The sequence below is a fragment of the Calidris pugnax genome, unplaced genomic scaffold (assembly GCF_001431845.1).
Source record: "Calidris pugnax isolate Ruff unplaced genomic scaffold, ASM143184v1 scaffold20, whole genome shotgun sequence".
Classification (NCBI taxonomy): Eukaryota; Metazoa; Chordata; class Aves; order Charadriiformes; family Scolopacidae; genus Calidris; species Calidris pugnax.
The window spans coordinates 14,369,217-14,388,870 of NW_015094510.1; the positions used below are offsets into that span (position 1 = coordinate 14,369,217).

At 44.3% G+C, this 19,654-nt stretch overlaps 1 protein-coding gene across 1 annotated transcript in view; it reads right to left on the reverse strand.

Moving 5' to 3' along the window:
* Positions 1-2,427: 2,427 nt before the first annotated feature.
* Positions 2,428-19,654, reverse strand: part of SIAH3 (siah E3 ubiquitin protein ligase family member 3) — a 49,123-nt gene continuing 31,896 nt past the window's right edge. The window contains exon 2 of the mRNA XM_014965820.1: positions 2,428-3,230. Coding sequence (XP_014821306.1) covers positions 2,637-3,230 — 594 coding nt within the window. The 3' untranslated portion in view covers positions 2,428-2,636. The remainder of the gene's footprint in view (positions 3,231-19,654) is intronic.

Here is a 19,654-nt window from a genome sequence, read left to right on the forward strand (position 1 = left end):
CCGCAGGAAAACAGCAAGCCACTCTGAAGCCTGCATGTTCCAGTGAAGCACTGCAAACCAGCATGCCTCCCTGGCCCCCAAAATTCAGAGGTGGGACAGCTGTGAAGGTATGCCCCAGCATACTCTTGGAAGGACTGAGACTTCTTCAGACCTCAGCTGGTGTGGTCATGAGCAGCCTGTTGAAGAGACTCTAGCTCCTTTCTGAGCGGTGACCTGCTATGAAAGCCCAGGTAAGAAGTCAAGGCATTACCTGTGTAGCATTTGTCTCAGAAAAATTGCAATTCGTTTTACTTCACGTGTCATTTATAATAATTCCCAGGAGAGCAGCCGGTGGGAGAGATTAGCATCAGTGTGTTTTCCTACCCAAAGGTAGCTACAGTGAGATGACTTTTGAAACACTCATTTGTTCTTAACTTCCTATGTTCTTAGCTTGCTTCCCACCCTTTCTTGTTTTTCCAAGGGACTCAAGGAATGAGCCTCAGCCTCTCTAGCTACTAACTGACCCAACCCGCCAGATGTTTTTCAAAAAACCATTCAGGAGCAGCCAGGCCACAGCCACACATGGGCAGAAGGGAAAACAGGAAAAGACAATTTCCCATGCTTCTCGTGTATCACACTCACTGTAGATCCCACTCCTTTAATACATCCTCTACTGTGGTGGGATTTCACTGCTGTTGTTGGCTGTGGAGGAAACACCTGCCTGACTGCAGGTGGGACTGAGTGTCAGGAGATGGACAGCACCCACCTCTGACTCTCCCCAAGGAGTCACCCAAGTGAGAAACTCTTAGAGAAGCCTGTGCCTTCTTATTCACAGATTCACAGATTTGACAGGGTTGGAAGGGTCCTCTAGAGATCATCTGGTCCAACTCCCCTGCTAAAGCAGGATCGCCTAGAGCACATTACTCAGGACTGCATCCAGGAGGGTCTTGAAAATCTCCAGAGAAGGAGACTCCATGACCTCCCTGGGCAGCCTGTTCCAGGGCTCTGTCACCCTCACCATAAAGAAGTTCTTCCTCATATTTGAATGGAACTTCCTATGTTCCATCTTGTGTCCATCGCCCCTCGTCCTATTGCTGGAAACCACTGAAAAGAGTCTGGCTCCCTCCTCCTTCAACCCACCCTTTAGATACTTATAAGCATTAATAAGGTCTCCCCTCAATCTTCTCTTCTTGAGGCTAAAGAGCCCCAGCTCCTTGAGCCTTTTCTCGTAAGGGAGGTACTCTAATCCCTTAATCATCTTTGTTGCCCTACATTGGACTCTCTCCAGTAGTTCCCTGTCCCTCTTGAACTGGGGAGCCCAGAACTGGACACAGTATTCCAGTTGTGGCCTCACCAGTGCAGAGTAGAGGGGGAGAATGACCTCCCTTGACCTGCTGGCTACACTTCTCCCTGTGCAGCCCAGGATTCCATTGGCCCTCTTGGCGACAAGGGCACATCGTTGGCTCATGGAGAGCCTGACATTCACTAGGACTCCCAGATCCTTCCTTCCCAGAAGATCCACCCATAACCTATATTGGTGCCCAGGGGTCTTCCTCCCGAGTTGCAGGACCTTACATTTGCTCCTGTTGAACCTTATTAGGTTCTATTAGGTTCTTCTCTTCTTATGACCATCACTGTCTGTGAAACACCCTCAGCAGAAGAAAGGGACCATCACCACCTTCCAAGTGAATGGAAGGAAAAAAAAAAAGGTTATTTTTAAAGGAGAGCATTTGAAATCTAGTAGCCAATTTGCACACAGGTATTCCAGCTGCATTGTTTTAAATCAATATTCAGCCACACACTTGAGAGTCTAAGGGGCACAGAATTCAATAGCAAGATCAGTACACAACTTAGGACTGTCCTGATACTTTATTTTCTGAAAACCTTTTTCTGAATGCTTAACGAAATAGCAGCTAAAAAGGTAAATGTCCCAATGGCTGGCAATAATTATACCTATCCTGAAGCCAGGCCATCCAGCAAGCGTTTCACTGCCCATCATGATATAAGAGTGTGATGTAACCACACTCACAGCGACCATCTGTCATCCCTGATTTAATTCAGGATGAGGCTTCCCAGGCCCCAGCTCAGTGGAGGTGGTGACTTTTTCTTCTGAGGGTTTAACTTCTCACTGGGTGGTGAAGGTTGTTTTCCCAGAAGCTGAAGGGAGCTCTGAAAATGCAAACTCCTTGAGGCTTAGTTGTGACCACAGTGTAAGAGTGAAATCACTATTGCTAGTATGGAAACCTGGGTGCTCTTGTCCCTTAGTGGAATACTTTACCTTTTGCCAGGCACAGTAGCCTCATTAATACCAGGCAATTAGGCAGATAGAAACACATTTGCATAGCATGATCAGGCCAAAGGTTTCTATAAGTCACCCCGGGTGGCATTTTCAGGAGAAAGCTGTTGTTTCCAGTGTTGCTGGAGGGCAACAATAAATTGATTAGCCTCTTTAAAATTTCTCATAAAATTGTATTAACAAAATGGTAAATACGTTACACAGAGACCGTAACCACAGAATGTTTACATAATGCCCACTGTGGATGAGTACTAAATACCATAAAAGACCTGAGACCCCCCCGAAAAGTCCACAAGTTCTGGCTCTCACAAGGCAGCTAGAGCACCGTTGTTCCTCCTCCTCCTTTTCTTCCTCTTCCCCCTCACATTTCACCTTCGGCGTTGTGAACTTTGCTGGTGGTTATTGCAATTCCTATCGCTAGGCTTCCGTTGTCGGAAAAGAGCTGAGCCAGTGAAGTGTTCAGCACAAGGCAATCCCCATCAGATATGACAGAGTCAACACACTCCAGCACCGACCTGGGGGTCGCCTCCCACTTAAGGCGCCTCTGGTTCCTGTTGAGCTCCAGCCGGTAGGTGAAGTTGTCGGCCTGGGTTGGCGTACCGATCAGCATCATCGTAGCAAAGAACTGGGGATGGCCTTCATACTTCTCCTGCTTCCTGAGGACCAGCAAAAACTGGTGGCCAAGGCAAGAGTGCATGATGATCCAGTCTGTGGGGGCGGGCAGGTGCATGTCCGTGGCCAGGAAAACAATCTCTGCCCCCTGAAGGATGTTGATGCGGTGGGTCTGCCTCAGGTGGGACACCACCACCTCCAGGTGCCCTTGCCATGGGCAGGAGAAGAGCGGGCACGTGCAGGGAACCAGCTGGGGGTCGTGTACTGCTTCGTGGTGATGGCAGGGAGGAAGGACACCTTGCTCTGCAGATGTCTGCCCAGCTGCACAGCGGGTCGGTGCATACTACAAGAAGAGAGAGATTACAATGTGATAGCGGGTGGACAATGAACTGGTGCAGATATGTAAGATGCAGACCCAGCAGACAACGGCCACCAGATACCCCACCCAAAACAGCACCAGTGGGAACACCAGGAACTCAGCACTGCTGAAACCAGGCTGAGATCAGGGGCGATCCAGGACTGGATCAGCGCAGCAGAAGATGCTGGCAATTGCCGTGTTCTACAGGAGAAGAGAGAAACCGCTTGAGCCATGATAAGTCACTTCAAATGAAAGTGATGTATGTGTTTAAAGAGCAATTTCATTAGTTTGGGGGGGAAAATCTGATTAAAAAGAAAAAAAAAGCCCAACAAAGCAAGGACGACATGGGGCATGTTATATAGTTAAGGTTCCTGCAGCTCAGAACAAGGAAATGAAATATGTATGGCTTTATTATTCTTTAATGAAACACACTGGCAAATACAGGCATTTCTCCTGAAATAATATGCTTTATAACACCCATAATTTATGAAATAAAAGTCAGTTTTTATTGTGTATGATACCTTCGTTTATTTTTTTTTGTCAATGTATTTGTGCTTAATTGATGCGTTTACCTCCATAAATCTTAAATGTCTCTCAAAGGTGGATGGATGGGCATTTTTATACTAAAATATATATATACAAGTAAATTTGGATTAAGGTAGGGCAGCTAGCTGAAAAGGCAGCAGCTCTTGCAGAAGGATTCCACGTGAGGACCAAGAAGCAAAGCACTCTACCTCTGCCAAGCCGATGTTATTGAAGAGAAATGAGTGAGTCTTATTCAACCAAAAGTGTATCCACACGTAAGGCTATTCAGGAAGAGTAATGGCTCTTTGGAATAGCTCAGTGCATAGACAAACCCTAAGGCACAGGCATGCTGGTCATGATTCATCCTACCCAATTTTAAGCATTTACTTTAGCCACCCGAGACGGAAACCTGGTTACCTTGGATTGCCTCCGCAGTCAATAGAGGGAGGCAGCCCTTCCCAGTGGTGGATACAGATCTTAGCAGGAGTAATTCACCTCCTAAAGGTGGCACAGGATGCTGCCAGGATGACTAAGGCAATCTGTCTGTGACAGATATAATCTGTCTAGTTGTATCTAAATTTTAGGTGCTTAAATGTAGGAGGACAATGTCTCCCTCTGAATTTCTTTGGAGATGCTTATAAGGATTATAAAAATTAAGGATATGCACGCACTCACATATGTATATATATGCACATTTTGCTTTAACATAGGTTTTAGGAAGATTTGATGTAATTCCTCAGACACTGCCCCATGTCTACATTTTTTAACATATGTATGTACCCAAAATTGCAGGAACAACAGTACAGTTCTAACATCTAACAGTTGCTCTCCTCCATGCCACATTGAAGTCATAGCAGACTTGGGCTTTATTCAGCTATTTTTGAACACAGATTTGTTTTAACCAGGGACAAGTATAATCATAGAATCATAGCATCATAGAACCATGGAGTCATAGAATCATGGAATCACAGAATAGTTTGGGTTGGAAGGAATCTTTAAAAGTCATCTAGTCCAACCACCCGGCAATAAGCAGAGACATCTTCAATGACATCAGGTTGCTCAGAGCCTCGTCCAACCTGGCCTTGAATGTTTCCAAGGATGGGACATCTATGACACCTCTGGGCAACCTGTGCCAGTGTTTCACCACCCTCATTGTAAAAAATGCCTTCCTTATATCTAGTCTAAATCTTCCCTCTTTTAGTTTAAAGTTACTGCCTCTTGTCCTGCTGCAACAGGCCCTGCTAAAAAGTTTGTCCCCGTCATTCCTGTAGGCCCCCTTTAAGTATTGAAAGGCTGCTGTGAAGGTCTCCCTGGAGCCTTCTTTTCTTTAGGCTGAACAACCACAACTTTCTCAGCCTGTCCTCACAGAAAAGGTGCTCCAGCCCTCTCATTGTTTTTGTGGCCCTCCTCTGGAGTCTCTCCAACAGGTCTTTCCTGGGCTGAGGGCTCTAGTACAATAGGTGTCAGATATGTTACAGGAAGTTGTGTCATCTCTCTATGGATGCTGTGATGCCTTTCATTACAGCCTTGATGTGAGAGCAAGCGAATATTCTTACTGCAAGCAGTTTTTCCCTACCAGAACTTTCACTTTTTTCTTTCCAGGATGTTTTGGAAGGCAATATCTTGGGTCAGCTCTCCCAGCTCAGAATATGAGGGCTTCCTTGCCAACCAGGATGACAAAATCCTGGATCTCCATTCTCTTTCTGTCAGTAGCTGTCAAGGGACCTGATGGGCAGAGCAAGGTTGTGATTGACGCTGCTGTGAAATTCATAGTGCTTCCCAAGGCATTGGGTATCAAAGGGAGCTGTTTCTGCTTCCTCTGACATTTAATACGAAGAATAATTGACTCTTTAAGTCCTGTTATTGAACCTTGAAGCTTTTTCTTTGGAGAATTATGACTTCAATAGAACTGTTTGACTTTCCCCTTCCTCATATTTTATTTGTTTTGCTGTATAAAATTCAAGAATATAAACTTTCCAAGAAGATAATGAATTGAGGACAGATAAATGACTATCATTGTCTGGGAAATAAAACAGGTCATTATACACTAATCGAGGTTTGTGGCTTTAGCTGCTTGCTTATCGCAGTGGGATTGCTGGTTCATACTTAATTCTACATTAATTTTTGCATCCCATTAGGATGAAAGTTATGGTTAATTTAAACTCTTTTTGGTGAAGGAGGCTACTGCAATGGCAGATCGTAAAAGCCTTTTAAAAAATCCCTGAAATGCTAATTGCCTCATAAAATGAATTCTAATCTCCCAATCTAATACAGTGGGTGTGAGCAATTACTTTCTCTCACCAAACTGTTAATGCAACATTAGTGATTATACTAATTAAAACTAATGAACTCATACTCACATGCTGATAAACCTCTCAACCACTCGACAAGTTTCAGCCTTCTATCAGTTTTATTTAACTCCTCTTTAGGAAGATGAATCTTAAATTAACCTCTTGAATAACATTCAAAATTAGGTTTTGAAATGTGAAGCTTTATAGACTGTGTATAATTCCTCTCCAAAGATTACTAGAGTCAGAGAAACCATTTCCACCGGGGATGTAATTGAATTTAGAAATGCATTCTCCTAATTTGATAAGCACGGAGAGCAATGGTAGCTCATCCATCTAAACTGTATCCAAGGTAAGAAAATATAAGTATCTTCAAAAATAACTTTATGATAAGCATGTTTCTATGACTCACAAACTGGAAAAATAAATTATGATGATCAATTTATTCAATGTGTCTCTCATTTCCTTCATTTGCGATCTGTTTCGTTTATGTGCAAACAATTGAGATTTTTCTTTAACGCCTCACATTTTTGAAACATTTCCATTAATCCCTTCAGCAAAGGATTTTTGGTGTGACTTTGCTCAGGTTCAGGTTTATTGAAAATTCTGTAAATCCAGCACAAACCACATGATCTATTTTTATTCTCTGACTAGGTGAGAATCATCTTCAAAATCTGGTTTCTGAATTATTCAACATTCCTGTTTCTAAATGTTAAATTTTGTAATATTCTGAAGGAAATGTTTAAAAATTCTCTTTCTCTGAAAAAAAGCCTCACAGAAAACTTATTTTACTTTTACTTTTGAAGTATGAGTGTAACTACTGGGGTGCCTGTGGTCCTGTTGGTCTTTCATATGGCTGTGAATTGAACCTCTAAAATTGAAATGCAAAACGGGAATAAAATGGTCACCTTGAGTGCATTTAAATGCTTGGATAAATATTTATGAACATTTTTTCCATGTTTAATCTACTCTGGTGTTTGCTTTCCATCATTTATTGCCAATTACCTAATAAAATTAGGTTTATTGTATGGTTGTGTCGGTCCAGTATTATTCTTAATTATATTTTAGCCTGTTGGCCAATTTCAGTCAAATTTACCTGTGTGGTAGAAGTCTCAAAGGCTTTAATTTTCAACCAGTTTTGTGAGAAGAGGCAGCAGGGTAGCGAAGTATGACCCTTCTGCATCTCCAGGGAAGAACAGCTTGCCACGTGGGCGATATTACATTATCAGGTACAAGAGAACCTAAACAATGGCAGTTTGACCCCAAATGTATTATAGACACCAGAGAATTCACATGAGACAGCGTCTTTATGAACAGGAGAAAAGGCTTCAGCCAGAGTGCACCTCATTAGATGCGAAATAATCCCACCATGAGACACCAAACCGCAGGAAACCAGGCTCTGCTGCTCACAGGATAAGTTCTTTTTAATGATGCAGCTTATTAGAGTGTAATTCTTTTTAAGAACAAGTCATTTGGAAAAGACCAATTCGTAAACACAAGGTGCTTTTCTTATAAGAAAAAAAAAAAAAGAAAAAAGTTATATTTGGACCCGGGACACAGGGTTTCTGGGTCCTGCCCCAGTCTTTCTACAGACTTTCTGCTAAAAATGCAACAAACCGCTCTAGGTGTGACTCATCTGTTCTAACTTTGACATCTGATGAGTAGGTGGCTAACTCTGAAGAACATCAGCTCCTTTTACAGCCCATGCAGAGCCCCGGAGTGTAATTCACTACATCTCAAGTTATGCTGAAGAAACATCCCCACAGACGCTGCTCTCTACATGCAGCCAGGACCAAACCCATCCTGGGGGCAGACCCACAGAGGTTTTACTGGTTTCTGGACAAGGAGCAGAAAAGCACCCCCGTTTCGGTCACGAGACAGCTGTACCACTGTGGGCTTCCCCTGCTGCACCAGAGACAACACAGTCCGTGGAGAGAGAAATGGGTGCCTGTTCACACAAGGATGCAAATCCATGGCTCCCTTTTTCATTACACCTCCAGTCACCAGTGGCTTTATAGAAAATCTAGGGGAAGGTTGAAGGGTAGATGCAAGAGGTAGAGATCTCCAAGAGGTAGAGAAGACACAAGCATATCTCTGAGCCTATGGCTGCAAAGCTGAGACATCCACCCAGGGGAGAGGGCTTTGGTATTGCTCCTCATGCTCTGGGGGACCTTTTGTATTTTAACTAGCAAAGACTTTAGGTCAATTGTGGCAAAAATAGAGGAAACAGAGGCAGTAATCCACACTGCACCCCTGCTGGCTGAGCTCCCAGCCCTGTGGGGTACAGGCACTGGCTATACTGTGATCCCTCAAGCCCTGCTTCTCTGCTGCACGTTGGCACAGCTTCAAACTGGAGAGCAAAGGCGGTGGCTGCCCTGAGCAGCCAAATGACTTGCAATTAAAGTCCTGACTTGCAAATGGGGAATTTGCTCACTGCAAACCCTTCAGGGTGAGGGAAGGTTGAATCCAGTCCCCATGGGAGAGGACCCAGACCCTGATAATCTTGGAGTAGAAGAAAGGTGAGTAGCACCACCACATTGTAGAAGAACGAATGCTGCTCAGGTCTGGATATCCCATTCAGACTTTTACTTTCAGTAATGCATGTAATGTGCAAAAAAAATTTAGCCTTTTAACATGCCTACGAACAGTGCAGCATGTGCCAAGAACATGCCAAGGAGTAACAACAAGGACTTGTTTGCTGCCCAGTCAATAAGGGTTTCTGACAGCAAAGCAGGTGCTTTGAATAATCATCCTTCTCTATACACTTCACACTTGTGCAGCTGAATTTTATCCAGTGATCCCATGCAACTTTGCAAACACTCATTAATTCACCCATGGGCTGGGCTATTTGCTTGGGGAAGTCAATGGTGTAGTCTGATGGTCATCACAGCAGAGCTTCTGAGCAGGGGCATGCAAAAAATGGCAGAGATGACAATAAAGCTATCGGACACACCACCCAGCCTGAACTATCAGAAAGCACTCTCTCTGCCCTGGTCCATCTTTAGCACATCCTGAGACACTGTCACCTAACCTTCCTCCCGAGAGGGAAGCTGTATTTGCTTCTTCTATGGATCCAAATGCTTTCATCCTCAGCCATAGCTTTCTTGACTGGGTTACAGGAGACTTGGTAGGAGCTGTGCATGTTTGCAGCAGCACAACAGGTCCTTCGGTGGGAGCCAGGGGTTGAGAGGGGCTGTGCTCCGCCCCCTTTCCCCCCACTACAAACCCACCACCTGGGCTAATGCTGCCTCCCGTGATGGCCAGCCCCACCCCAAGATCCAGTTTCCTATTTGTGTACAATTTTGTAAAACTTAGGCTGTTTGGGATTACAGCTGATTCAGCCTGACTGTAAAATATGTATATTCAACTGAATATACACTTACGTGAACACGCATACACATATTTATATATTAGACTCATAACACTTACAGGTCTGTTTCAAATGTTTCTAAGAATAATGCAGTGGGGAAAAACACATTGTTTTGTCCAGGTTAAAATACTCTGGTACATTTTTTATTTCAAAAATGGTGGGAGCTGGGGGGGATAGAAGCCCACACATTTTGATGATAAGCTTACTTTTGCTGTCCTTTTGAAAACAGTCCTAAATTTGAGACTGCAGTTTTATTTTTTTTTTTAAATCGCCTCTGAGAAGAGTTAATTTTGCCAAGTATTTTTTATTCTACGAGGCTCATTGCTGTGGCTGTCTCTGTTCATCACAGGCATCTGTCAGCTGATACCTACGATATTGAGCTGTAGTACAACAGCAGTATTATTTCCCAGTTTTGGGTCAAGGAGTTTAGGCACGGGGAGATTGAAGATCCAAGTGTACTGATCATATTTTGTTGCCTTGCTTATATCACACAGCTCCTGATTTTTCATAGTAGAATTGCCTCCTAGAGCACTTGATATTTTCAAAAGCCAGCCTCCATTAACCTTAGATGCAGCTACAAGTGACTCAACTATCAGCAAATCAGGTCTAAGACTTTAGATTGTGCAACTTGGGAGCAGAGCTGGACTGACTAGAAGCCATCCGTGAACAGCTTGCTGTAAATGACTCTCCAGTATCATACAGGACTTTCCAGGCAGAGACAGGAGTGGAGTCCAGCTCTTCCCAGCTGTAGAACCTCCTTGCTAACCTGCCATCATTTATCTCATCTTCCCCTTCGCCCTCCGTGTCACCAGGGACAACAAGGAATGCGGTCAGTCATAGGTAGCTGAGCAACCTGGAAACATGCCACGAGAACTTTGTGAGACTTTGGCTTTGACCTAAAGATTTCTGCAGGCAAGGAGGGACCCGGGCCTGCAGCTTTGGGATGATTTGGGTGAGAGCTCCATGATGACGTTCAGGGTATCTGTTGAACCAAATCGACACTTTCCTTGCCAGTGAAATGTGCTATATATTCAGTTTTCCTACTGTCTTCTTCCTCTTCCCTGGCTTCTCAGGGTGTGATTGCTTCTTCTCATCTGTATGGAAACTGCCTCCAATAATTTTCTGATTCTCAGCTTCTTTCTGCCTCATAAAAGCTTTGCCACCCACTAACATCCGCCTCCACGTTACTTACACCCACCACACAGGGACAGATGTTCAAAAGAACTATAAAGGTGACATGAAGAAACTGCAAGTCTTTTAATCCCGGTCTTCATTTAATTTATCTTTTGCTATTTTTTAGTATGCTAATGAGATTTTGTAAATCTCTCAGATGAAAGAAAAGAGAAGGAAGGAGAAAAAACCCCAACCCTCAACCTATTTTGTTAAAAGCTGAATTTCTATATCCAAAATTAAGAAGTCCAAGCCAGGACTTATGTTGGGGATTTATTTAAAATTTTAATTACACAAAATCCTATTCATTATGAATGCATCAGTTGAATTTCTTAAGTACTGAATATTAGTTGCAGCTCTGGCAGTGGAAGGATTTGTTTTCCCTACTATCAAATGGCAGCAAGAGGACAACTTCAAGCTCATTTTGCTAATCTCACTTTGCAACATAATCAGGCATGACTTGGTGACACAGTGCACAGGATGTGTTAATGGCTGTCCTCATGCTAATTACACACCTCTGAGTATGCAGAGAAAATGCTGCTTTAGTACATGTCCACACTGTAGCACCACAGTTCTGTCAGAGGAACTCAAATTTTAGATGAGGCCATATATTTTCAGAGGTATTTTGGAAAAAAAGAAAATTGTTTTTTGTGGTAGTAATAGATGTAGCAAAAATATGTTACAACATTTTAAATGTATTCCAGATGGAAAGAAAGACATTATTCTCTAATTAAAATCCCTTGCTTGCTTTTCAAAAATCAGGGTTTTCAGCATAAACTGTCATGCAGTCTTGAAGTGCAAGCAAAAAATATCAAGAGACTTGACATTCTTCAATATATTGAAAACAATTAATTATAATGAAATATACACAAGATCCATACTAAAGTGTTTCACCCTTGTAGATGTTTTTTGAGAGACACTCAGATATAGACAGCAGCAGGGTGCAGCAGGGTCATGCTCACCTACTTTAAAATCAAGTTTGATGGACCATTCCCAGTCCAGGTGAGAGGACACCAAAACTTCACATTTCAGAGTGAAGGGAGATACACCGCCTCACTGACCCTCAGCCAAAGCTGCAGATGGGTCATGGACATGCAGACAAATGACCCTGGTTTAGTTCCTGTGTTTACTGGATCCTACCTGACATCACTTTCTGTGCTTTTTTTTTGAGGAACAAAATAGACTGAGTAGATACAAGCAAACCCATGCACATAGGCAGCTCCTGTGGAGCACCTCACACAGTTACTTGCTAGCTGAAATAAATAAAAAGTATGGAGATGAAAGGATGAAATAGAAGCATCTGGAACCGTGGAGGTCTGGCAGGTTGGCAAGTTGATAGACATCACCTGCTCTGGAGTAATTGTCTTGTGTCTGCTCCAAGGGCTTAACCAAGCATGACTCTTAGTTTTAAGATTGAAGAGACATCTCAACTACTGTGCTCAATTTTGAGCCCCTCAAAGGCATTGAGATTCTGCAGCACATCCAGAGAGGTCGACGAAGCTGGTGAAGAGTCCTGTGAGGAGCAGCTGAGGGGACTTGGGTTGTCTAGTCTGGAGAAAAGGAGGCTGCGGGGACACCTTATCGCCCTATACAACTACTGAAAGACGGTTGCAGAGAGGTGGGGGTCCATGTGTTCTCCCAAGTAACACATGATAGAACAAGAGGAAATGGCATCAATTTGCACCAGGGGAGATTTAGGATAGATATTAGGAAAAATTTCTTCCTTGAAAGTGTTATCAAGCACTGAAACAGGCTCCCCAGGGAGGTGGTCAATTCCTGAAGGGATTTAAAAGATGGGTAGACCTGGTGCCTAGGGACATGGTTTAGTGGTGGTTTTTTCAGTGTAAAGTTAATGGTTGGACTCAATGATCTTAAAGTTCTCTTCCAACCTAGATGATTCTATGATGAGTCTTAGCTTTAAGATCTGTACCAACAGAAAAAAGGCATCCTGGCTTTGAGTAAAGACAGAATGAGACCATGACTGTGGGAACACATAGGACCAGATTCACTCATAGTGCCTCGAGCATCCTTGCTCAGTGCAGGTTTATCGTACATCCATGCTCACTACCATCACCCACGTTGCCTTTCTTCTCTCTATTACTTGGGCTTGGGAACTCCTGACAGAAACATTGGCTTTCTGGATATTTAAGGCCTTTTCAAACTAAGGGGAACAACAGAAGACAATAAACTGCTTCTGTTCCTCAAGGAGAAGACTACAGGGGTGCTCTTGCCTGTACCATTTGAAGCCCTTTGAAGAGGCACTGAAGGAAGGAGCTGAACTGAGTCTGTTTCTGTTGTGCGGGAGCTGTTGTCCCCACCATGATTGTGGAGGGAGCGGAGGCAGATTCTGTCTCTACCACAGGGATATTCCCCGAAGTGCAAATGGCTACTGGGGATGCATCCAGACCCCAGATCCTGAGTTAGAACTACCACCAGCAACAGAGGTGGAAAAGGTGGGCAGCTGCAAATCAGATACGTGGGCTCCTCCTCTTCTGGTGGTTTAGAGATAATCTGATCATTTCCCTTTCCGTTTCAGTTCTGGGGGACCCTGAACCTCCTCCTGGCAGACTGCTCAGCCTTGCAGAGAGGCTCTAGCCACTACAGATACAAAAGAAGCCAGGCTGGATAGTGGGACATGCCCTTGGGACCTGATTTGCTAGTTGAATTCCCTTTGCTGCTTTTTAGGACTGGGCACAATTCAGTGACAACAAACCATCATATAGAATACTGGATGTTGCATTGCATCTGCTGAGGCACTGGGGCATGGAGAAGTTCAGCTTCTTATTGGACCAGGGTAAGATTTTATGCCTTGTTTAAGCAGTGGTGATGGCTTTGAATATCATCCCCTTGGTCACACAGGGAAAGTATCGGAAGCCAGGGCACACACTGTCATCTCTTGCTCCAGAAGGGCAGGATGTAACCCCTATCTATCACCAGACCACTCATGAGGCAATGCTGGTTATGTCTCTGGATGATGTAGCCTGCATATGTAAAAAGTGATAATCCAAAATGTAGAATTATCTGAAGATTCACTTCATCCTTTATGTACTTTGTATTTTGTATAAAACCTGTTAACAAAATGCAAAGTGCATTATAGGCTTTAATTAAAAGCAAAGTGATAAAGTAGTTCCAGGCTGCAACTTCTCTATCTGATAGGGGAGGCAGAGTTCACAAAAGCCCTATATCTGACCTGTTGATTTTGTGTTTTACATTCACACTGAGGAAGAGATTAATATGGAAAAGAGGAAAAAAAAAAAAAAGAAGAAATTATTGCCCACTGTGCTCATAAACTTTCCAGTTCAGACTGGCTTTAATAACTCATCATCCGATATTCATTTACAAGTTACTACAGTAACAGCACGTCTCCAAGAGGAGCAGATTTGCTGGTGTCATCTGAGATAATTAGACCAAATCCACCCTGAGACAATCGAAATGCTTCCCTTCCATCAGACAACCTACAGCTATCTCAATTATATGACATTTAAATTTACTAACTGCTCTTTCAGGAACGCACCCCAGGAGTGCCAAAGGCCAGCACAAACATTACTGGCCTGCTGCAAGGAGAAAAGGGATGAGGTGGTGATTGTTGAGCAAGCCTGCAACCTCTCTTGGTGGGACTCATGTCTCCAATCCCATCCACACATGCCTCCTGGCCAAGGGTTTTCTCTATAGTCTATGCCACATTGCTCTCGTAACTAGCATGGGATAATGAGCAATTAAGCCTACGCCAGGTAGATCACAGCTGAGTTCAGATCCTGGGCTGGGACCACGTATGCAGAGCAGGGAGGAAGCACAAGGCACCCAGTGCTGCTGACACTGGCTCCCTGCCCCATTTCATAGGCTGTGCCCGCACCTACATCTCTGTAACAATCACCAAGCAACCTATCAGCCATAAGACAATCCTCCTTTTTGGTTAGGGCTTTCTCCCGAGAACTGTGGAGGAATGTAAGAGGGGATTAAAACCTCTCTCCCACTGGTACCAGTGCGTGATGGGCATCTCAAACCCATCCACGATGGTCTGGTGTGGTGGAGATCATGCTCAGTTTTCAAGAGCATTAGGAAGTGAAGAGGGGAAAATAAACTGTGCCAGGCTCAGAGTAACTCTCTGTTCCCTGCATGTCCCTGCCCCTTCTCCATTCTTGACCCAGCCCTGAGCTTGCAGCTCACGCTTGCTCCATGTGCCTGCAGTGTAAGTGTGGCGTTGAATGAGAAAAAGGGTCCCTTTCACCAGACAACCCAAAATTTGTCATTATTCTACTGTCAGCTGAAAGTGTGGCTTGAGTTTGTGCAGTCAATCTTAAGGAAGGGGGAAAAGTGCAAAACAATTCAGAAAACCAATGCGAGGCATTAGCTCTGGGCATGAAAACCAAACTGCAAGTCTGGGGATTTTTTTTTAGTCTGTGTAATGAAAGCTGCTGTTTCATTGAAATATTCTTTGCAGTAAGGAAAGGGACATTTCGGTGGGAACATTTGGCTTGTGTCATAAATACTTCTTCTTTTAATTTTGTGCAAATCATAGCCTGTTCCTTCTTCTTCCTCCCCCTCAAATTCTCAAAGAATAGTTCTTCTAGAAGTTTTCTTCCCATCGGGAGGATGCAGGTGGAAAGAAAGAACAGAAAGGGAGGCTCAGCTTAGCCAGAGAAGACAATGTTCCACCTACAGCAAGAAAATTATCTCTATTAATAGAGTGAAAGTTTGAAGGGTTTTGTTGAAAGAAAAAAGCACCCAACAACCTTCTAAGTTAACATTCATGCTTATGGAAAGGTGCTGTATTGACAGCCTCCAAGTTTGTAGTGCTCTGCCTGCAGAAGAAGCAGAGCACAGAGAAAAACAGCATGGCTTTTTTTTCCCAACTTGTCCTGTCAAAATGCCTCAGGTCTGAGACAAAAATGTCTCCCCAAGCCAGGAGAGGCTGAGTCAGTCTCCACGCTGCCCCTCCTGCAGCACTGGTCTTTTGGGGAGGGAATCCCCTAGTACCCTCCAGCCTGCTGCCACTTCCACTCTGACCTTGTGTGCCACCAGCAGCAGGGAGCATAGAATCACAGAATCACAGAATGGTTGGAGTCCACGCAATCCCACTATGTCATCAATGAAGTTATTAAATATTATTGGTCCCACTATGGGCCCTTGTGGGACACCACTTGTTACTGATTTCTACTTGGATATTGGGCCATTGACTGCAAGTATTCAGACGCTGCCATCCAGTCAATTCCTTATCCATCTAATAGGCCGCCCATCTAACCCAACTGTCTCCAATTTAGAGGTAAGAATATTGTGGGGGACCATATCAAAGGCCTTACAGAACTCCAGGTAGGTGACACCCATAGTTCTTCCATTGTCCACTGATGCAGTCACTCCATTGTAGAAGGTTACTAAATTGGTCTGGCATAATTTGTCATTGGTGAAGCCGTGTTGGCTGTCTCTACTCACAACCCTGTCTTTCATATGTTCCAACATCTTCCAGGAGGATCTGTTCCATCATTTTACCAGGCACTGAGTTGAGGCTGACTGGTTGGATGTCATAAAGGATTGACAATGTTGTTCATGAGGAAACCACGAACCATGGATCCAGAGGTGAGAGATCTGTCACCCAGCAGAGCTGCAGCTCCTGGAGCCTAGTTATTTTAGGTTGGGGAGGCTTTTGCTGGAAAGTCATTGGTGTATGTGGTGCAACTCTGGCTACAGCACCACAGGCTCTTTCTATTGGCTCTGGTTTCTCCGGATCTCCATCCTAAAATTTCCTATTTCAGTGCAAGTGTAGGATAAAGGGGCCAAAGTCGCCACATTTCTTATTCAAAGCCATTCTTGCACTTTAATGTCCCCCCTCACACCCTCACTTCTCTTGTGGGAAGTTTTTATGTTTTAATTTCAGCCAGGTACTCCCTATCCAGGTAGCTTAATGCATGTTCTTATAAACTTATCTGGCCATACAATACTCCATACCTTGCACAACATAAAAGTGAGTAATTGTATAACTATTCTGATAGACTTACAGGTTTTGAAGATTTGAGAGTGGGGTGGATTATTATTTTTTTCGTATTTTCAGCTTTCTGTAGAGAGATTTTTATGGAGTTCTCTGTGTGACATGTTATTGAACAAGATGACAGACCACTCATTTCATCACATCAAAGACATTTCAGCCTTTCTTTCCCAGGAAAAACCTCTCTCCTTCTTCCCGAAGGGCCACCAGGGCTGGAGGGAGGAAGCATGGTGGCTCAGGGATGGGACACTGAGGGAAGATCTGCTCCCTGTCTCTCACGTTGCAGTGTTGCCTACTTACTCCCTGGGCCAGGATGCATGTGTGCAAGAGAGGGCACAGCTCCACCACCCAGTGCTCGGTCCCTGCTCCCTCTTGGGACATTACTTTGGGTGAACAGCATGGCTTTGCTGCAACAAACTGCAAGCACTTGTGACAACTTGACTCAGTCGGGATCAGCACTACATCTCCTCTTGGTTTTGTACAGGGTTAGGGGAGCTCTGGGCAGACCTCTGGGACTAATCTTAGCAAGCAGATGGGGTGTTTTGTGTAACCTGTCAGACCAAAGACACGAATCACTTGTGTAGCTGCTTCAAGAGAGAGATCCACACTCCCAGGAGGAGTCACTCAAGTGTTTCCAAGGCTTCACCAGCAGCTACTTGCTCAGTGAAGGCTCTTAAGTACCTGCAAGTCTTCATGCACCTACGAACATGGCTTCCAGCTGCCTTTTAAACCCTTCATTTCCCACTTTTCCACCATATGAGCATGCAGTGACACTCACCCTGCAATTTCCAAATCCACAGCAAGTTCATGCTAACTGAGACTAACATCTTTCAGACACATGGGGCTTGCAAAACCTTCAAGGAGAAAGATAGCATTACCTAGCAGAAGAAACACCTGTGACAAACAGCTGGATAAATTTTGGGTGGGATTTGTCTCACCTAAGTGTAAATGTCTAAAAGATTGACATATTCAAATCTGAGCTACTCGTCTGAGGCTCCCTTAATAATGGAGATAAGGCATACCTCTACAGAGCAATTCATCATCCCTATCTTGAACACCCCTATTTTCAGGAAAAGATTAAATTAGCATGCAGCACCGATGAGAGATGTCCACTTCTCTCCCGTGGCTAGAAGTGGTGCTGGGGTCACTGTCCCAGAACCGGACATCAGACTTGAAAAGTTTCACTATGTTCAGTGCAGCAGGAGAATCACAACTCGGAGTAGCAAAGGATGCCAGGAGACAGCCACTGTGACTGCTTAATGGGTGATTATGAGCTGCCTATTTGCCTAATGCAGAAAATCCCTTGAGCTGACACATTTTCTTCCCAGCTAAGGGCTGGTCATCCTAATTTTCAAGCCTCTAGATTTAACAGTGAAATAAAGCTAATTTACAACTCTTGCCATTAGGAGGACAAATTCTCATCTCTGTCCTTTGGGTGAGAGGCACTATAACAAATGAATGATTACTGACCCATGATACCTATTAGAGATTGCAGTCGGGTCATCTCATTTGTTGTTTTAACACAAGAAATTAAGAGCCCTAGCAGGGCTGTCACAAAAATTGAATTGATAATGAGATGAACAGTGCCTTTACCAGAGGCTCTTTCTAGAATTACATGCGGGAAAAGCTCAGTAACGAGAGGACCTTGAGCTGTGGACCTGAATCGTGGAACCCAGCAGGACTTCCAGCTTGGCCTGGCTTCCTTCCGTTGATACCTGGTAGTGGAATTGAGCTGCTGCATGTGGAACTTCACACAGAGTAAGGAGCAGTTTGCCATGTACTCACTTAGTCCTTTCCCCTCCATTGCTGCTGGCAGCTATATTTCCCAGCAAAGAGGTTTTAAACCAAAAGGGGGTCAGTGTTGGGACAGTTTGGTCCCAACAGCAGCTGCTGTGGCAGGCTCTTGTAGGCTTAGCCTGATGCTGATTGCAGACCAATCCCTGCTGCCAGGTCAAACAAAGCTGGTCTCCTTCTAAAGCATCCTCAGTGCTGGGAAACAAATAGCTTTCAAGTTTTAGGGGAAATACTGAGCAACGTGATGGATAACCTGACTGCGTTAGAGTCTGAAGAGCAAGACATATTTCTATGACTTCTGCTCAGACTCTTCTGCCCCTAGAGCGAGGGTGTTGTATGTCATGCACATGAAGCTCAGCACCACGGCACCTTGTCCTGGTCTGAGACTGTGCTCTAGTTGTACCCTGGACCCTCGGATCTGCCAACTGTCTCTGATGTGGCAGCATTGCTCCTCCCTGCAACCTACGCTGACACACTGGGCATTTCCTATCGTGTGACACTGTGTCCTGGCATTGTCTCACATATTGAAGAAAAGAAAAATGTAAGAATTGCCTGCCCCTTAATCATTAATTGACCAGTTGTTCCTTTTTCTGGCCTAATATATGATGGAAAATGGTCCCATTGTCCTTAGCTCACAGAGGTCTGTTTAGTGCATCCACAGGCAGAGGAAGTACTCAGAGCAGTATCTTACTCTTACTTTGTGGAGTCAGGTTATATGTTTCCTCTCCACAGTGGGATTTCAGCTTAGCCCTCAAGATGATCTGCTCCATTACTTTTTCTGGCACTGAGGTCAGACTGACAGGCCTGTAGTTCCTGGATCCTCCTCCCAGCCCTTCTTGTAGATGGGCGTCACATTTGCTACCTTCCAGTCAACTGGGATCTCTCCAGTTAGCCAGGTCTGCTGATAAATGATGGAAAGTGGCTTCATGAGCACTTCTGCCAGCTCCTGCAGTACTCTTGGGTGGATCCCATCCCATCCCATCCCACCTGTGTGTCTCTAAGTGGTATAGCAGCTCACTAACCATTTCCCCTTGGACTGTGGGGGCTTCATTTTGCTCCCTGTCCCTGGCTACCAGCTCACTGTGCTGAGGGCCCAGAGAGCAACTGGTCTTACGACTAAAAACTGAGGCAAATGAGGCATTAAGTACCTCGCCTTTTCCTCATCCTTTGTCTCGATGTTTCCTCCTCCGTCCAGTAACAAATGGAGGTTCTCCTTAGACCTCCTTTTGTTGCTAAGGTATTTATAGAAAAAAATTTTATTGTCTTTTATGGTAGTAGCCAG